Source organism: Aspergillus aculeatinus, assembly GCF_003184765.1.
Source record: "Aspergillus aculeatinus CBS 121060 unplaced genomic scaffold BO66scaffold_20, whole genome shotgun sequence".
NCBI classification, from domain to species: Eukaryota; Fungi; Ascomycota; class Eurotiomycetes; order Eurotiales; family Aspergillaceae; genus Aspergillus; species Aspergillus aculeatinus.
In genome coordinates this window covers 399,612-416,052 of record NW_020291489.1, presented here as the reverse complement: position 1 = coordinate 416,052, position 16,441 = coordinate 399,612, and the positions used below count along the sequence as shown (strand labels likewise).

The 16,441-nt window shown below is 52.1% G+C and overlaps 8 protein-coding genes across 8 annotated transcripts; 6 read left to right on the top strand and 2 right to left on the bottom strand.

Annotated features, from left to right (window-relative positions):
- Positions 1-124: 124 nt before the first annotated feature.
- pabA (aminodeoxychorismate synthase pabA) lies at positions 125-3,014 on the top strand. Its single transcript, XM_025649850.1, has one exon. The coding sequence runs from the start codon at positions 275-277 to the stop codon at positions 2,768-2,770; it is 2,496 nt and encodes an 831-aa protein (XP_025504776.1). The 5' UTR covers positions 125-274; the 3' UTR covers positions 2,771-3,014.
- Positions 3,015-3,216: 202 nt separating this feature from the next.
- Positions 3,217-4,455, top strand: med6 (mediator complex subunit MED6; the record flags this gene model as incomplete). Its single annotated transcript, XM_025645522.1, has 3 exons — positions 3,217-3,382; positions 3,461-3,822; positions 3,907-4,455. The coding sequence occupies exons 1-3, from the start codon at positions 3,289-3,291 to the stop codon at positions 4,453-4,455; spliced, it is 1,005 nt and encodes a 334-aa protein (XP_025504775.1). The 5' UTR covers positions 3,217-3,288.
- Positions 4,456-4,753: 298 nt separating this feature from the next.
- On the bottom strand, positions 4,754-6,006 carry pre5 (proteasome core particle subunit alpha 6). The gene is made up of 3 exons (XM_025647246.1): positions 5,857-6,006; positions 5,657-5,768; positions 4,754-5,532 (listed from the first exon to the last, which is right to left on the bottom strand). Exons 1-3 carry the CDS (start codon positions 5,892-5,894, stop codon positions 4,891-4,893), a joined length of 792 nt encoding a protein of 263 aa, XP_025504774.1. The 5' UTR covers positions 5,895-6,006; the 3' UTR covers positions 4,754-4,890.
- A 289-nt stretch (positions 6,007-6,295) lies between these two features.
- BO66DRAFT_391392 (Vps55 family protein) lies at positions 6,296-7,427 on the top strand. Its single transcript, XM_025647245.1, has 3 exons — positions 6,296-6,577; positions 6,652-6,865; positions 7,014-7,427. Exons 1-3 carry the CDS (start codon positions 6,539-6,541, stop codon positions 7,145-7,147), a joined length of 387 nt encoding a protein of 128 aa, XP_025504773.1. The 5' UTR covers positions 6,296-6,538; the 3' UTR covers positions 7,148-7,427.
- Positions 7,428-7,610: 183 nt separating this feature from the next.
- On the top strand, positions 7,611-9,331 carry BO66DRAFT_372972 (uncharacterized protein). The gene is made up of 2 exons (XM_025645521.1): positions 7,611-7,733; positions 7,788-9,331. Exons 1-2 carry the CDS (start codon positions 7,682-7,684, stop codon positions 9,173-9,175), a joined length of 1,440 nt encoding a protein of 479 aa, XP_025504772.1. The 5' UTR covers positions 7,611-7,681; the 3' UTR covers positions 9,176-9,331.
- Positions 9,332-9,600: 269 nt separating this feature from the next.
- BO66DRAFT_391390 (UPF0220 family protein) lies at positions 9,601-10,524 on the top strand. Its single transcript, XM_025647244.1, has 4 exons — positions 9,601-9,739; positions 9,849-10,109; positions 10,238-10,335; positions 10,403-10,524. The coding sequence occupies exons 1-4, from the start codon at positions 9,641-9,643 to the stop codon at positions 10,464-10,466; spliced, it is 522 nt and encodes a 173-aa protein (XP_025504771.1). The 5' UTR covers positions 9,601-9,640; the 3' UTR covers positions 10,467-10,524.
- An 898-nt stretch (positions 10,525-11,422) lies between these two features.
- On the bottom strand, positions 11,423-12,147 carry fes1 (Hsp70 nucleotide exchange factor FES1; the record flags this gene model as incomplete). The annotated part of the gene is made up of 2 exons (XM_025648744.1): positions 11,423-11,665; positions 11,719-12,147. The coding sequence occupies 2 exons, from the start codon at positions 12,145-12,147 to the stop codon at positions 11,423-11,425; spliced, it is 672 nt and encodes a 223-aa protein (XP_025504770.1).
- Positions 12,148-15,244: 3,097 nt separating this feature from the next.
- On the top strand, positions 15,245-16,183 carry act1 (actin ACT1; the record flags this gene model as incomplete). The annotated part of the gene is made up of 2 exons (XM_025643717.1): positions 15,245-15,898; positions 15,953-16,183. 2 exons carry the CDS (start codon positions 15,245-15,247, stop codon positions 16,181-16,183), a joined length of 885 nt encoding a protein of 294 aa, XP_025504769.1.
- Between the last annotated feature and the right edge of the window lie 258 nt (positions 16,184-16,441).

Genomic DNA, 16,441 nt, shown 5'->3' with positions numbered 1-16,441 from the left:
ACAGTACTATGTATGGACTACTAGCGTTGCCACTCTCGGAGTGGCGGATTCTGCATCTTTTCCTGATCGTCGTTCTTTATCTGATAGTCAATCCACCTCCACTCCCCTCCCCCTCCCCCTACCCCCTCCCCCTCCCCCTCCTCCTGTCAATGATCTCCTCCCTCTTATTATGCATGTGAATGCATCCATGCTGTTCAATATCTCTCTGCCTTAATCTCTGTTTTCACATTGCGGGTCTGCCTGCAGACCTCTTCTCAAATCTCGGTGTCCTAATATGGCTCCATCGTTGGGATTCTGGGAGTCAGCAAGCGAAGGCCAGACACCTACTATAAGTCATGATGCTGCTACTTCACGTGCACTTCCACCCAGGAACATCTTGTACATCGATGCATATGACTCCTTCTCCTACAATGTCGTCGCCATGCTGGAAGAAGTTCTCAAGGCCACAGTCTCAGTCTTGAGAATTGACTCATCATGGCCCAATGGCAACATGGCCGACTATGTGCAGCGTTTCGAGGCCGTCGTTCTTGGGCCTGGTCCGGGCGATCCTCATATTCCTCAAGACGTGGGGATCATGAGAGACATCTGGAAACTGGATGGCAGGAACCAACTACCTATCTTTGGAATATGCCTTGGCTTCCAGAGTTTATGTCTGCACCACGGGGCTTCGATTCGTCGACTTCCATATCCCATTCACGGGCAGGTCCGTCGCGTTCAGACAGCACAGGAGGACATCTTTCGAGATGTTCAGGAGCTGGAAGTCACACTGTATCACTCGCTGTACGCTGACATGAAGTCATTCGTCTCCGATGATGGTCACCACAACGGTTTTGTTGCGCAAGATCTGGATCTCCTTGCCTGGCTGTCTCTTGAGCAAGACGGCGCACCCCATCAGACACGAATTCCAATGGCTGTTCGCCACAGGAAGAAGCCATTCTGGGCCGTTCAATTTCATCCTGAATCCTGCAAGTCAGATAGAAAAGCATGCAGTGACCTGCTCAAAAAGTGGTGGGATGCGGCTCTCCGATACAACAAACTGAATGGACGGGGCAGCTACAGTAGCATGTCAATTGTCGCACCTAGGTCTTCCGGGGACCTGCCATCTATCCCGGACATTGTCCATACTATGTTAGAGTGGAGTGCGTCAACATCAAGTCACTCCTCCTCCCGAACTTTCAAGTCCCAGCAACCAGGAGCCGAGACAATTTGCGAGGCTCTCAATAGTCCGGGGTCGACAGCTGTCATTTTCAAATCCAATGGCCGGTACAGCATCATATCTGTACCTAGCTCCAACACTTGGAGGCTCGAATACTATGCGCAGAATGAACGTCTGCTCTTAGAGAAGTTATCAGTCGGCAGCACGAAGAGCTCACCCAGTGATCACCAAACCACAATCGAGGATTGCTTGTCAGTATCTCGGTTCTGGAGCGCACTCAAGTTCCTCATGGATGCCAAAAAAGTGCTTACGGGTGATGAAACGGTCCCATTTTGGGCCGGCTTTTTGGGTTACTTTTCTTACGAGATGGGACTGGCTTCCATTGCCCGTCCAAAAAGTCACGAACAGGATTTCCAAGGGACGCATGCCGCAGGAGCCGGTGGTCCCTCGAGCAATCCTGCAGATGCCAGCTTATTATGGACTGAAAGGAGCGTGGTCGTTGATCATCACACTGGCCGCGTCACCATCCAGTCTACTTGTGCGACGGATGACTTGGCCAATGGATGGCTGGATGAGACATTGTCGTCTCTCCAAAGGCTTGCAACTTCTGACAGAACCGCTGAAACCGAAGGTACGATGACAGATTCGCAATCTTTGGATCGCATTCTTGAGCAGGGTGTGGTGCGATTCCCGGATCGTCAAATTTACCAGGACCAATTCGATGCCTGTCGTGCACAACTACTAGCTGGCGAATCTTACGAACTATGTCTTACCAATGAGACTACCATAACATTGCCCTCAGCAAAAAGCAAAAGTGGCCGCAAGGAGTTTCCTTGGAAACTGTACCGGCGTCTTCAGAAACATAACCCTGCCGCCTTCAGTGCTTATGCTAGACTAGGAAACCTCAAGATTGTCAGCAGCAGCCCTGAATGTTTCCTTAACTGGGACCGTCACTCTCGGTTAGAAATGAAACCAATGAAAGGAACTGTGAGGAAGACGAACGACATGACTCTTGAAAAGGCGCGCGAAATTCTAGGCACGACCAAAGAGATGGCAGAGAATCTTATGATTGCAGATCTCATCCGACACGACCTTTACGGTATCTGTGGCTCGGGAGGGGTGCATGTGGATAAGCTTCTCGAGGTAGAAGACCATGGGCGCGTCTACCAAATGATCACGCATGTCATAGGAGAGGTCGACCCAAACCGACCTGGCTTTGCGGCTCAAGATATGCCACAACAACATTCAAACGGCATGTCAGCATATGGTCTAACGGCGCTGCAGCAATGCCTCCCACCTGGCTCTATGACCGGTGCGCCGAAGGAACGATCGTGCTTGCATCTTTCCTCGATTGAGGATCGAAACCGGGGAGTCTATTCTGGTGCAATGGGTTTTCTTGATCTCGGTGGTGGAGGGAGCTTCTCGGTCCTGATACGCACCGCCTTTACGTGTGCTGGCGACGATGATGTCGAACAGGTCTGGCGCATCGGCGCAGGCGGTGCAGTCACCATTCTTAGCACTGCTGAAGGCGAATGGGAGGAGATGTTAACCAAGTTGAGAACAGTCCTTGGTGCATTCGTGCCGCTTGATTGTCGGCCCATAAAGAATGCCTAGCATGCTTCATTGCCCTCTACCATACTAACATACATTTCTTTACTTTGATTGATTGCAAAAGAGACGTTGCAGAAAATCGCATTCAACATCTACCATATACGTTGCGGCGTTTGGTTTCATTTGCATCGCGGGCAGGCCATGCGCTCAGCTTTGGCGGATTTGTTTTCACACTGATTCTATTCAACAAGATACCCTACTAGCGCGTTGCGACTCGATTACAACACTTGGAATCTATATAAATTCCCTACAGAATCTCTTCCTATTCGCATTTGCCTCATTGTAGTTGTAGCCTTTTTTGTTATTTACAGTACAATACATTCAACAACTGATCGACGTTGGATGCAAACACGCCAAACATCGTCACCTCCGCGGAGAGTTGCCTCGGACGATCTCTCCAGCTCCGTTCTCTGTCGCTTCTTTGACACTGATAGAGTCTCGTAGCACATTGCACATCTATTTCATAACTACCCAATTCTCCAAGAAAGCCTAAGAAACATTGTGCGAGCTTACAGAATACCATGGCAACCGCACCAGAGTCCTCACTAGAGGAAATCCTATGGCGATCCCCGCCGCACGTGCAGATGATGGGAGGCTATCTCCATTCGAATAACAGTATGACTTCCGACCAGGCAGTCACACGATGTACTGTATCTTCGTCCTCTCTATGCTAACTATCTCTCCGATGATTAGTCCTCTTCTACTTTGCCGAATCCCCCTTTTTCGATCCCACATCCAACAATGCCTCCCTCGCGATCCAAGCCAACTACAACGAAGCCTTCCGGCAATTCATCGAGACCCGCGAAGCTTTCGAAGGCCGGCTCGCCACGATGCAGGGCCTAGAATTCATCGTCTCGTACGATCCACTCCAGGCCGCCGCGAAACCGGACGGGCGATTCGCACACGAGCCCTCCAACATCTGGGTGATCCGGAAGCAGACGCGGCGCAAGCGAACCGGACAAGACGACGAGGTGGAGGTCCTCTCCACCTACTTTGTCGTCGGCGATTGCATCTACATGGCACCATCAGTGGCAAGTGTCATTGGGAACCGACTCGTAAGGCTGCCCCCCTGCCTCCTTCATCCTTTCATAAGGCGTCTTGTCTCATAACTGCTCACTCTGTTCGAACCCTGGAATTAGCTCTCGGCCGTGACCTCTCTCACCAGCCTCCTCAAAACAGCATCCACCCTACCCACCTTCACGCCGTCACACGGACACACCTATCTCCCGCCATCGGCCAAACAACTCGACTCAGCCGCTCAAGCAGCCGGCACCGCCGCAGCGCAGCAGAGCAAAGAGAACACGCCGATGCCCGACGCGCCAACGAAGGCGCCTCTTGTCGGATCGCAGGTGGCGCAGACGGGCGGCTCCGTGTACCAAGATACCCGAACGCTGGCGGAGTCGTTCAGTCTGCTGACGCGGTACGGGGATGAGTTCATGGATGAGAACCCGCTGGTCGGCGAACCGGGGTCGTTCCTCATGTCCAAGGCCGGGGATGCAGCGGCGGCGGCGGGCGGGATGAATAAACAGGGGCCAAATGCCGGCGGCGGTGCAACGGCTGCAAGAGTAGCCACGCCGCAAGTCAGGGTGGATACACCAGGGAGGGGCTCGGAGAAGGGAGCTGTGACGCCGTCCGCCGGGCTGGAGGATAATAGATCAAGGAAGAAGAAGGTTAGGGTGGGGGTCTGAGTTGAGGTCCGGGGTTGGGTTCCGGGTGGGGAGAATATGATACCCGTTTCACTTACTATCTATCTGGGCTTGCTTAAGGGTGCTACGTAGCTATTCTTGGGACGGGTACTATGAAGCACTTGCCATTCAGTGGATTCATGCTGAAGCGGGGTTTCCTTCTGCATTTCCACATTGGCTTGCATTGCATTGAATATCCAAACACATATTCTCCCGAGGAATGGGATGCCGTGCACAATGCTTATGAGGTGTCTTCCGGTATACAATGGCATGCCCAAGAGCTCTGGCTGCCCTATAATATGACCTTGCAGGTTCTTCTTATTTGATGGAGGTTATAGGGTAACATGAGATTATCCCGATTCATGACTATAACTATCAGATGGTAAATTCATTTAGAGGAATCGAAGCTAGGTGGGGCACCGTCCTCCCACCCACGCTCTATGAGTCCACCTCCATCGTCTCGGCCTCTTTCGTCTCCTCGCCGGCTTCCGACCGCTCCAAAGCGTCCAGCAGAGGTACGAGCAGCTGACCCTCGTATAGCTTGAAGCTCTCGATCCTACCCCTGGCACCCTCGGGAGCCAGACCCACCACGCCGACGGAGGTGTTATCCACCGTCAACTCCTTATCCTGGGAAAGGGTCTCCTTGAGGGCTTGCAGGCCGTGGGTGATGAGCTCGTCGCGTGTGGAGCCGGCGATCTTCTCCAAGTTGCGCTCGAGATAGGTCCGGGCCATCTGGGAGCGGGCGCCAATGGCACAGGCCACCATCTCCTGGGTCATGCCCGAGGGCTGGAACTCGAACAGGTGGGGACCGGCGTCGTCGACGCCGGCCACGAGTAGGCCGACACCGTAGGGCCGCTTGCCGTAATGTTGGGTGTTCGTTTGAGCGCGGTCGCCGATCTGGCTGACGATGCGGTCGACGGGCAAGGGGCGGCCGTAGGTCATCCGGGAACCCAGTGACTGCTGCTTCATGAAATTGGAGAGCACCCGAGCGTCCGAGGCGAGACCGGCGATGGCAATGCCCATGTGGGAGTCGATTTCGATGATCTTCTTCTGGTATGACGAGAGCTCTTCGGCATTACGCTGGGAGGGGAGGGCAAGGAGGTGGGGCAAGATGTCAGCTTTGTGAGGTCTTCTGTTTGCAAAGGGGGAAAAGAGAATGAAGAACACTTCATGGGGCTGGGAAAAGTAGCCAAAGTAGTCATACCTTCAAGCCGACGAGCACGGCATGTGTCTTGTTGACCAGTCCCACCACCACGGATCCTTGCTTCACGGCTTCCTGTGCGTATTCAACCTGGAATATCCGACCTTGCGGGGAGCTGTGCGCATAGTCCTTGATTAGCACAGGACTTAAGGTGTCTTTGCGTTGAGTCTTGAAGGACGAGAGAAGCTGGCGATAATACATACAAGGTGACGGCATCGTTGTCGTAGTTGTTTCTGAACATGGCGGGAGGATGTGATGAGGGTCGGGTTTCAAAGGAGGAGCCAAGGGATTGAAGAGTAGTCCGATCAGGGAAAAGATGTAGGAGATGAGTGGTAGTGAGGGGGGGGGGGGGGAGAACAGGAAAGAATGAAGCGAGATAGAGTGATAGTAGCAGTGGAGGAGGTTCGGACAGGCAGAGAGCAACTGACGCGGTGACGGCCAGCGAGAGCAAGAGAGAGCAAGAACGAGAGCTTCCCGCCGCTAGTTAATTAGCAGCAGCAGTAAGAGTAAGCAGTAACCTGAAGCTGACCTCCGCCGCTCCGCAGTTGATGATTGTTGCCTGAGGCTGTCAGCACCAGTCCAGCGCCCGGACGTCACTGACTACTCGTACTCCGTAGTCCATCCAGCTAAGCCTGTATCACCCATACCTACCCTGCCTGCCTATCCCCAACTCCCTCCCCATTCTTCTTACCCACTTTCCCTTCTACTCTTGGGTTTCCCAGGCAGTCGATCCACAACCCTTATTCTCTTTTACTGCATCTTGCTTGATACCACTTGCTCAGCGTCTTCTGAGCTTCCTCACCTCTCCACCACCCTCCCCCTCAACAAAGCTATTATTCCCTATCGACCCCTCCTCCTCACACCGACTGGGGCTTCTCCGCAACCATGACCGCCGGACTCAAAACAATCATCGCACTCTCCTTTGTATGCGCGCTTCTAATTCTTTGGTCTTTTCTTAAATCACCTGCTTGCACCTACTAATTCATTTCATCCAATAGGTCCTTGCCATTGGTTTTCTTCTTGTAATCCTGTCTTCGGCTCTCTGGCACAACTTCCTACCGTTGCTTGTTGTTGCGACTTATGTTGTTGCGCCCCTGCCCAACTGGATCTGCTCACGATGCGCCAATCCGGATGACTTTATGGACAGCTCCGGCAACGCAGCTGCCGACTTTGGCCGCTTCATGACCGGTTTCTTGGTTTTGATGGGTATTGGTGAGTTCGCACTTTTCGATCCCGGAAGCATGATCTGCGAGCGCCCCTGTCAATATCTGGTGACGAGTGCTTTGGCTCACGGTGCTTGCAATACCGGGTTTACTTCTTGAGACCGTCCGAGGCAGCTAACCAAATTTACTCGATCCAGCTCTCCCAGCCGCCCTTGCGCATTGCGGTGCTATCGAAATTCCCGCCATGGTCATGTCAATTGTTGGAGGTCTCCTCATCTACGGAACTATCATCAGCTTCTCGATGTTCTTCAAGGAGCAGGAGGACTTCTGAAAGCCAAGCGCCGTGCGTTCCAGCAAGGCAGGCTTCGCGTTGGATACCCACCCTGCAGAATGTTTCTCCACCTAGCATGAACCTATCCCCCCCCAATGTGTTCACCAGCTTTTCATATTTTTCACGAGCCATCGATATGATTTACCGTTCCGTAGGAGTATTACGGTGACTTTGCGTGTTTATGAGGTTTGCTATGATTTTGTGTTTGTCATTTGGCGATGCGGTCGATGTATTATAGCCACTATGCACCTATATAGAATATTGGCAGTACGGGCCTATCTCATTGCCGGTAAGATCATCCGATGTAGATTACCAAGTTGTCCGAATCACCTCGTCATGCGGCGATGCGTTTCCGCCTTGAGCTTATAATGGGATCACGTGGGATCGCGCTCCGGCGGCGCGTTCGTGTAAAAATACCCGCCGGACATCGACCAGCTCGGAACTTTTTGTACTTACGATTCTCAATTCTCTCGCTACCCGATAAACCTTGAGCTCACGATATGTGAGTTGCTTGTATAGTTCTAGATACGCAGAATGGATGTCTGGACTGGCGCGATCGCCTTAGAGGGCGGAGCACAACTCCACGGTAAGCCGAATCCGACAAAACTACTTGCGTGCATCTGCTAAGTCTTGTATTCAGGTCTACGATTAGTCGATAGATCATCCAACTGGCAATCTGATCTTTCAAAAGAATCATGTCTCAGCTTGCGCTGCTTCGTAAATCCGGCGCTTATACCCCTCCACGCGCGATCTGGTCCTAACCTCGAACTCCATGCGGGGAACCCCGAGACTACAATATGGCTCAAGGACAAGTTGACGAGTACTATTTGGCTGGAAGAAAACGAGCTTGACCGGCTGCAAATATTTCAGTGCCCGGTTGGTCTGCTTGTTCGTGTCGACAACGACGCACCAGCCAAAGCCTCCAGTACCGGCACAACCGACCTATTGATCCACGGCGTCCTCTCAACGACAGCCTCCTCCGAAAGGCCTCCCACCCCACCTGGATCGTCATCATCAGATCTGGAAGATCAGGTTCGATCTGCCACCAAACAAGAGCTTAGAATCTACGCTACTCCCATATCCGTATCTCTAATCACCAGAGCACAATCCGCGTCCGCACCTCCCAACACCGACGACTCCATACACGATGACGAGTTCGCTCACTTTCTCCCGGACATCTACTCTCCAAGCCCCAAACGCAAACGAGTTGCCACTCTCTTCGATTCCGTCACGCAGCATCATAAAAGAGTCCGGCAGAAGGGCGGCGAAGCGGTGTCGCAATTAATGGCACACTCACTCTCGCACGCCTCCCAACAGCAACTCCAAGCGCTACGGATCAAGCGCGAATCCGAGGAACTTTCTCTTGCTCAGATCGAACGCATTGCATCGCAGCGAGCACGGTCCCTTTCCATTGGAGGGAGCATTGCAGGGAAGACGCTTGAGTCTCGATTCGATGCCTCTCGACCCAGCAGCAGACGAGGCCAGCTGCGGGATCTTGGCTCTCGGAAAGGTACGCCCAATCCGTTCATCGACTCCACCACCACCACTACAACTTCGTCCACTTCCAAACGAGACTGTGGATCGTCACCCTCACTACCGCCGGGAGGCAAAGTTGAATATCCGACGACACCAAAAGAAGCCGGGGCAATCATTGCCGAGAATAAGAACACAATCACGCGGACGATCTTGACGTGCATGCGGCTTTATGGCTTCAACCGACCTACTGCGACACGCTCGGGAGGTTCCAGTAGACCGCAAACCGGGACCGGACCGGGATATCAGGACGAGACGCCGGAGGAGAAAGATCCGCGCATAGTAGCAGATGCCGGGTCAAATGCGGATGAAGATGAATTCAAGGCCATGTATCACGCGACCTATCGCGCGTCAACGTTCGCTTTGCGGAAGTATCTGAAGGAGACGGCAGCCGCGGAAGAATCTGGGCTGGTGGGGCTGCCACCATTTTTGGAGAAAGCGAAGGCAATGACGTGCATTGATGAGTTCTTGAGACTATTCTGCGAGGAGAACTAAGCCTGGCTGGCACAGGTGATGAATAATGAGTTATGATAAATACATAGTAAGCATGCTGGGTTGGTAGGGTCAAGGTGTTCGAGGGTGTAATAAAGTACGCGTGAAACTCTGGGGATCACTTTGAAACAAAAATATGATACCACAATATCAAATGACATAAACTAAATCAATCTATGGACAGAACATGATTGTTGAGTGTGCATTGTACACAACGGCCAGGAATGTATAACTACATGCAACACTCGGCCGGCCGATGATTCTTCCGAGCTCCGACCGGGCAAGCAACTGCATCATCGCCGGCAAGCTAGCGCGAATGACCGCAACCTGCCGATAACCAGTCCGAACATCTTCTACTACCTACTCCGTACCTTGACTATTTACCTTCAACTCGGCGACTACGATCTCACCTCCACCACCGTCTTTTCACTCACTCACTCACTTACATCCTGATCAGCTTGGGCAAACATGGACGTCTCCAACAACCGCCTCTTCCGATGGTCCAAGCCTGAGTGGCTTAACAACTCCGCCGTCCGCAATGCAGGCGTCTACACCTCCGGCGCACTGGTAAGCTTTCACCTTCAGTCCCTCTCCCTTCGTGTCCCCGGTCCACCCTTTCCTACTCCCATACACTTGGAAGCCTATGTGATATTAATGTCAAAATGTACCGAACCAGTTCTCCCTAGGCTTCTTCTTCCTCATCGACGCGGCCGCCTTCTCGCACAGCGCCAAGAACGGCTCCAGCGTGCACGTGAAATTCGTCGACTGGATCCCCGGCATCTGCTCGGCGCTGGGGATGCTGGTGATCAATTCGATCGAGAAGTCCCGGCTGCATGCGGATAGCTTCAGTTACAGCGGGAGTGGGGTCGCGTGGAAGGCGCGGTTTGTCTTGTTTCTGGGGTTCGCGCTGTTGGCCGGGGGGTTGGCGGGGAGTGTGGTATGTTTATTCCTTTGTGTTCTTTTGTTGTTTCTCCGTTGGGCTTGGGCTTGGGACCTTACGGGGAGGGGGCCATGGGCATCTGATGCCTTTATAAGGAAATTGGCTCGCTAACAATTGCTTCGCAGACGGTCATGGTACTCAAGTATCTGATCAAGTCGTACCCGTTTCCCACCTTGTATTTTGGAATCGCCAATGTCATTGCTAATGGGTTGGTGATGTTGAGGTATGTTTTCTTTTCTCTGGTGGTTGTTTTGGTCACTGGACAGTGGGGGCTAATGCTGTTGGTGTAGTTCGGTGGTGCTCTGGGTTTCGCAGAACATTGAAGACGATTATACCTATAATCTGGCTCTATGAATGAAGATCAAGGGTTGGAGTGGATGAAGAGGGATATAGTGGGTGGCTTTGCAGCGAGGATGGGTTCACTACTGGACCTAGGGAGGGAGGTTATGATTTCAGGTTGAGCAATTGGACTCTGGTGCTTTTTCTTTGCGTGATTGGCGTTTCTGTTTTATGTTGTCTTTAATTGCATTTGTTGGTTGGTCCTTGTCTGTATGTGGTTCGTTTAGCCTGTAAAATCGCGCATGGTTATTCATCTATTTGATACATGTTCTCGGATGATATATCTAGTAACAGTGTATGCCTGGTGGCAACATTGACTGCTTATGCACACTTATCTTGGTAATGGTAGGAGCAAAGGGCACAAATTGTTGAGTGGCCATGATTGCATACATGAGTGTTGCCTATGGTGCATTCTTTAGGCCACCGCAAACTTCCTACCAATATGTCCACGATGTATACGTATTGCCAAGAATAGGAAACGTCAGAACCGATAGGCTGAAAGATATATTTTGCGTAAACAAGACTTCTTTTCCTTGAACCTGTGTTAAATGTTCATTGCAACAGATAACCAAAATACGTATTAAAAAAAGTGGGTATATTCTCATGCATAGCAGTAAGGGCTCATGACATGCAGAGCCATGTAAGCGGATGATCCCGCCCCAAGTGCGGGACATGATCTGGTTCATAGAGGTCCAGGTCCCATCATGGACCCAAACCAAGTGCTTGTTACCAGGCAGTTCTATTCCCAGATCGACAGGCAACTTTATCAGCAGCCAGGAAAGACGCTCTGGTAGATATGCAGTCGCCTGATTGTGCTCGGAAGCAGTTCAACGTCGGCGAGCTGTGAATATATTCCGGTAATTCATGATTCGACAAGCCTAATAACCCGGCCTTCACGGCCGTACAGCTAGTGGCGATTTCGTGCAGGGCGTGCGACAACCTCATAATATCGGCCTTCAGAGCCAAGCCGCTCAAGCAGACTCAACCTGGTGAGCACGCAGCTTGTCCATGAGCGCATCCACAGCATCCATGTCGCCAGCGTCGATCTTGTCGCGAGAGTATCCCTCAGGCAGGCTCTTGGTCACTTCATCCATGGCAGGTTGGTAGTTGCGGACCGCGGAGGAGATGGCGTAGATGGCTTTCTTGCGAACATTGGGGGTAGAATCGGTGGTGGAGATCGTCACAAGCTTCGGAAGGGCGTTGAGAACGACGAGCTGACATTGTCGTTAGATTTTAGGCAGAGAGGCGTTGAGGAGGGGGGGCATACCTTATCCTGTGCCTTCTCATTATTCTGCACCGCAGTTCCAATACACCAGGCGGCCATGCGTCTCATCTCTGCCTCCTCGTGCTGCAGCAACTCCACCAAAGGAGTCCACAGGCCCAAGGGCTCCAGGTTATTGGCATTATCAATGCCCTCAATCAGCTGCTCGAAGTTGTCGAACGCGATCAGCTTGTTCTCGAGATCCACCTCATCGGAGCGCAGAGCCTCCATAGACGCTTTCATCAGGTCGGCGTCGGTGGGACCGCCGAAGAGCGCGGAAAGCATCTCGGGATTGAGACCACGCGAAGCGGCGCTGGAGGGCTGCGGGGTACCATCAGCAGCAGCAACAGCCCCGTTGTTGTCACCTTCGTCGGCGCGGTTCTCGGTCGAAGCTTTGATGCTCCATTTGAGCAGGTTGTTCATGTTGGCGTCCATTTTGGGGAGGTTTTTAGGTCAGAAAGCTGTAGGATAATTCGAAAAATAGATAGATCAGTCGTGACTGGAACTTAAATATGTACTATTACAGAACAAGCAGGAATGAGTCAGTCGTGGGGAATAATTATGGGTATGGTGGTGTTGAGGAAGTAGGAGAGGTCCCGGCCACTCTCAATAACTGACAATTTGGCGGGCGAAAAAAAAAAACCGGAGTGACGTTCGGGAGGGATCCAGAGGGTTCATGCGGTTCCCGCTACCTTCCACTCTCTTCCATCGCCAGCTTACATTGGCAATAGCTAGCAATCAAGGGCTATTACTACCATTCAATCATGCATTTGGTCAATGTCTATTCCAAAGTCACTTACGCTTCTAGGCTCGATATCTTCTCTCTGGGGACGGTAATTGCTTTCGATCTGGTTGAGCAATGCTGGCGATGAATACCCCGCCATCGGATACCCCGCGATGCGGTCATTTGTGATATCAGATCAAGAAACAGTCAACCGTTAAAACACATCGTGCCATTCGTCTGACATTGCATGTACGTCCTTGGTTGTCGTGATTAGGCGAACACCAAAACCTTACATCCTCGAGGATAAGCAATTGGTCCAGGTGCTCGTTGAATCGGCCCCTCTCCTTAACCCCCCATCCCCCAAAAGAATCACATTAGGGGCGGTTATGAATGATCAGGCATCAGTCGATCGATTGTCGCCCATTACCAACGAAGCACTAATCGTTACATTGAATTTCGGGGGGTTTGTCGAGCTCCCTCCGAAAATTGACCCTCTTTCCGGTCGGGTCAGAAATGAAGAAAGACGATCATGGACCCGTCCAGGGACACCGAGCACAAATGACAGAGTACGCTAGAAAACGTCCAGATGAATGAGGGGCCGACACTTTACGTGAAGTCAATAAACAACCCCCCTTAGACTACGACGGACTTAAGAGCTCTCGACTGGGTCCATTCTTTCGAATCGAAGGAAAGGGGAGGGATCCAGAAGCCGGAGGGGCCTTCCGACCGTCCGACTATCAGGAGTTTAGGAAGGGGGGAGGGGGGAAGTGAGCGATGATGATTCCTTGGCCTAGACTAGACTAAGCTATTATTATCGCGCGTGGCATCATCGGACATCATTCAGCAACCTGTTCTCTGGTCCGGACGGCGGCGACGACAGCAACCCTGGATCAGCATCGATTGTGCCCCACGAGGGATGCGCAATGCGCAATGCTTTTACTCCAGACTTTCCGCAGCAACAATCATTCTGCCTGAAGGCAACCACTATTTGAATGTTAGATGTGTGTGTTGATAGGTGTGTATATAAGATGGAGAGGAAGAACGGGGGGGGGATCATGGATGAGAATCCAGTGAGCTCGTGGTTCGGAAATCGTATTCGCATTACACATTTACACATTTACCTCCTCCCATCTCCAGTACCCGGTTTTTCCACCACCCCCCAATTGTGAGGCCGTCCCCGAATTGGGTAGTGTGGCGGTGACAGCAACTGGCACTAAAGACTCACTAAGTTGAGCTGGTGCAATCAACGAACTGCTTTACACTCAAACTAGACTCAGACCAGTCTAGACAAACCGACAAACCCCCACTATCTCTTTCTCTCCCTCTTTCCTCCTTTTCCCCTCCTTCTGCCTCCCCTGTCCCAGAAGGACAACTATACAGTACTGTTACCGAGGAGTTCAGTACACAACGCCCTCTTCCTCCTCCTGAGACCACCAGATCTAGGCAATAAAACCCCCCTCACCCGTAAGGAAGAGCTCAAGAACCCAATCCCTACCTACCCATCAATTGATTTAATCCACTAATTGTTAGCAAAGGTTTTTAATTTGTGGTGGTTGTCTTATTCTTGTTCTTGTCTTGTTCTGTGTTGTGTTTGCTGACTACGCACCCTCACCCGCCGACCTCCTAAACTCACAGCCTTTCCCTTTCCCTCTCTTGCCTCTCTCTCTCTCTCTGTCTGGTGCTCGCTCTACCAATAACTCACTCAACTCTCTTTCCCGCCTTCTCTCCCCTTCTCTCTCCCTCTCCCTCTTCCTTTCTTACCTCTTCCTCTATCTCTCTCTCTCTCTCTCCTTCCCCTCTCCCATCTCATCACCACCACCCACCCAACCTCACCACCATCACCACAAACCACCCTCCTCTCCTCTAATTCTCTTCTCTCTTTTCTTTTTCTTTCCGTAGTTCGATTCTTAATCCCACAGTCACCATGGAAGGTAAGCTTTCGGCCACCTTGCGTCTCTCGCTTGCTTCCCCAAGCTCTCCCCTGAAACCGTCCTCTCCCCTCCACCCACCCCCCCCTCGTCTCATCTCCATCATACTTCACCAACTTAACATTTTTGCTTTTCGCTAACTGTCTTCTCTTCAAATCCATAGAGGAAGTTGCTGCTCTCGTCATTGACAATGGGTATGTTCTGAGATTGCTGATGGTTTCTGGCAATGGAGCTTGTTCCTTGTGTTCCGCCCATGCTGGGGGGGTGAGATGGCAAAACATACGTGTCGGCTCCGGTCGCGACACTGAACAATCCCCGGTTGCCAACGTACTTGCCTGAATCTCCCCCCTCAAGCCTAGGGAAATATGAGAGCTATTGAGCTTCAACCATCATTCATCCGAAGCTCGTACTAACTGGTCTTCTCCAGTTCGGGTATGTGCAAGGCCGGTTTCGCCGGTGACGATGCTCCCCGTGCCGTCTTCCGTAAGTCATTCCCCCTCCCCCCACCAGTTTTTCGGACTACCCCTCCCTACCCTCGTGATGGCCACCCCCTCTGCAAGGCATGCTTTCATAGCTCCCTTGCATTGAGTTGGCATTATTGCGGGGGAGGAGAGCGGGCGGTGAATTGCCTCTCCTTTCTGTCATCATTCTAGGATGCTAACCATTGCCTACAGCCTCCATTGTCGGTCGTCCCCGTCACCATGGGTAAAGCTTCCCCTTTTCAATCCGAAATGAGCATCCATGAATCTAATGAATTCGCAGTATCATGATTGGTATGGGTCAGAAGGACTCCTACGTCGGTGATGAGGCACAGTCCAAGCGTGGTATCCTCACCCTCAGATATCCCATCGAGCACGGTGTTGTCACGAACTGGGATGACATGGAGAAGATCTGGCACCACACCTTCTACAACGAGCTCCGTGTCGCCCCTGAGGAGCACCCCGTTCTCTTGACCGAAGCCCCCATCAACCCCAAGTCCAACCGTGAGAAGATGACCCAGATCGTCTTCGAGACCTTCAACGCCCCCGCCTTCTACGTCTCCATCCAGGCTGTCCTGTCGCTGTACGCCTCCGGTCGTACTACTGGTATTGTTCTGGACTCTGGTGACGGTGTCACTCACGTCGTTCCCATCTACGAGGGTTTCGCCCTCCCCCACGCCATCTCGCGTGTCGACATGGCCGGTCGTGACCTGACGGACTACCTCATGAAGATCTTGGCCGAGCGTGGTTACACTTTCTCCACTACCGCTGAGCGTGAAATTGTCCGTGACATCAAGGAGAAGCTTTGCTACGTCGCCCTCGACTTCGAGCAGGAGATCCAGACCGCCTCCCAGAGCTCCAGCCTCGAGAAGTCTTACGAGCTTCCTGACGGCCAGGTTATCACCATTGGTAACGAGCGCTTCCGTGCTCCTGAGGCTCTCTTCCAGCCCAGCGTTCTGGGTCTCGAAAGCGGTGGTATCCACGTCACCACCTTCAACTCCATCATGAAGTGTGATGTTGATGTCCGTAAGGATCTGTACGGCAACATTGTCATGGTGAGTTTCTGTGTTTGATTGTTCCCTCATGAGCGCTCACTAATGATGAATTAGTCTGGTGGTACTACCATGTACCCTGGTATCTCCGACCGTATGCAGAAGGAGATCACCGCCCTTGCTCCTTCCTCGATGAAGGTCAAGATCATTGCTCCTCCCGAGCGCAAGTACTCCGTCTGGATCGGTGGTTCCATCCTGGCCTCCCTCTCCACCTTCCAGCAAATGTGGATCTCCAAGCAGGAGTACGACGAGAGCGGTCCCTCCATCGTCCACCGCAAGTGCTTCTAAGGTATGTTGTGTTCTTCTGTGGTGAACTGGTACGTGTGCTAATCTTTTGTAGCTCTTGCGCGTGATTCGTTTCGTACTCTCATATTCCCTCATGTATCAAAAGACCCGACGGAGACACTGGTGACTGGCGGGCCCTCTCTGACTCGCACTAGGAGGAAGATCGCCTGAAAAAGGAACTTTTATTTTAGCTGTCGAATAGAGATGGTTTTTACTTTTTTTTTTCATTTTGAAACACGCTTGCCACTTGGCCCAGGGCCA

Bases quoted from the DNA above. Each gene is read 5' to 3' on its own strand.
- pabA (XM_025649850.1), top strand. From the start codon at position 275: ATGGCTCCATCGTTGGGATTCTGGGAGTCAGCAAGCGAAGGCCAGACA.
- BO66DRAFT_391390 (XM_025647244.1), top strand. From the start codon at position 9,641: ATGGACGTCTCCAACAACCGCCTCTTCCGATGGTCCAAGCCTGAGTGG. The intron at 9,740-9,848 runs GTAAGCTTTCAC...GTACCGAACCAG, and splicing joins TCTACACCTCCGGCGCACTG to TTCTCCCTAGGCTTCTTCTT. The intron at 10,336-10,402 runs GTATGTTTTCTT...CTGTTGGTGTAG, and splicing joins AATGGGTTGGTGATGTTGAG to TTCGGTGGTGCTCTGGGTTT.
- BO66DRAFT_391392 (XM_025647245.1), top strand. From the start codon at position 6,539: ATGACCGCCGGACTCAAAACAATCATCGCACTCTCCTTT. The intron at 6,578-6,651 runs GTATGCGCGCTT...TTCATCCAATAG, and splicing joins CAATCATCGCACTCTCCTTT to GTCCTTGCCATTGGTTTTCT. The intron at 6,866-7,013 runs GTGAGTTCGCAC...TACTCGATCCAG, and splicing joins CTTGGTTTTGATGGGTATTG to CTCTCCCAGCCGCCCTTGCG.
- pre5 (XM_025647246.1), bottom strand. From the start codon at position 5,894: ATGTTCAGAAACAACTACGACAACGATGCCGTCACCTT. The intron at 5,769-5,856 runs GTATGTATTATC...CTATGCGCACAG, and splicing joins GACAACGATGCCGTCACCTT to CTCCCCGCAAGGTCGGATAT. The intron at 5,533-5,656 runs GTATGACTACTT...CTCCCCTCCCAG, and splicing joins CCGTGCTCGTCGGCTTGAAG to CGTAATGCCGAAGAGCTCTC.
- BO66DRAFT_372972 (XM_025645521.1), top strand. From the start codon at position 7,682: ATGGATGTCTGGACTGGCGCGATCGCCTTAGAGGGCGGAGCACAACTC. The intron at 7,734-7,787 runs GTAAGCCGAATC...TCTTGTATTCAG, and splicing joins GGGCGGAGCACAACTCCACG to GTCTACGATTAGTCGATAGA.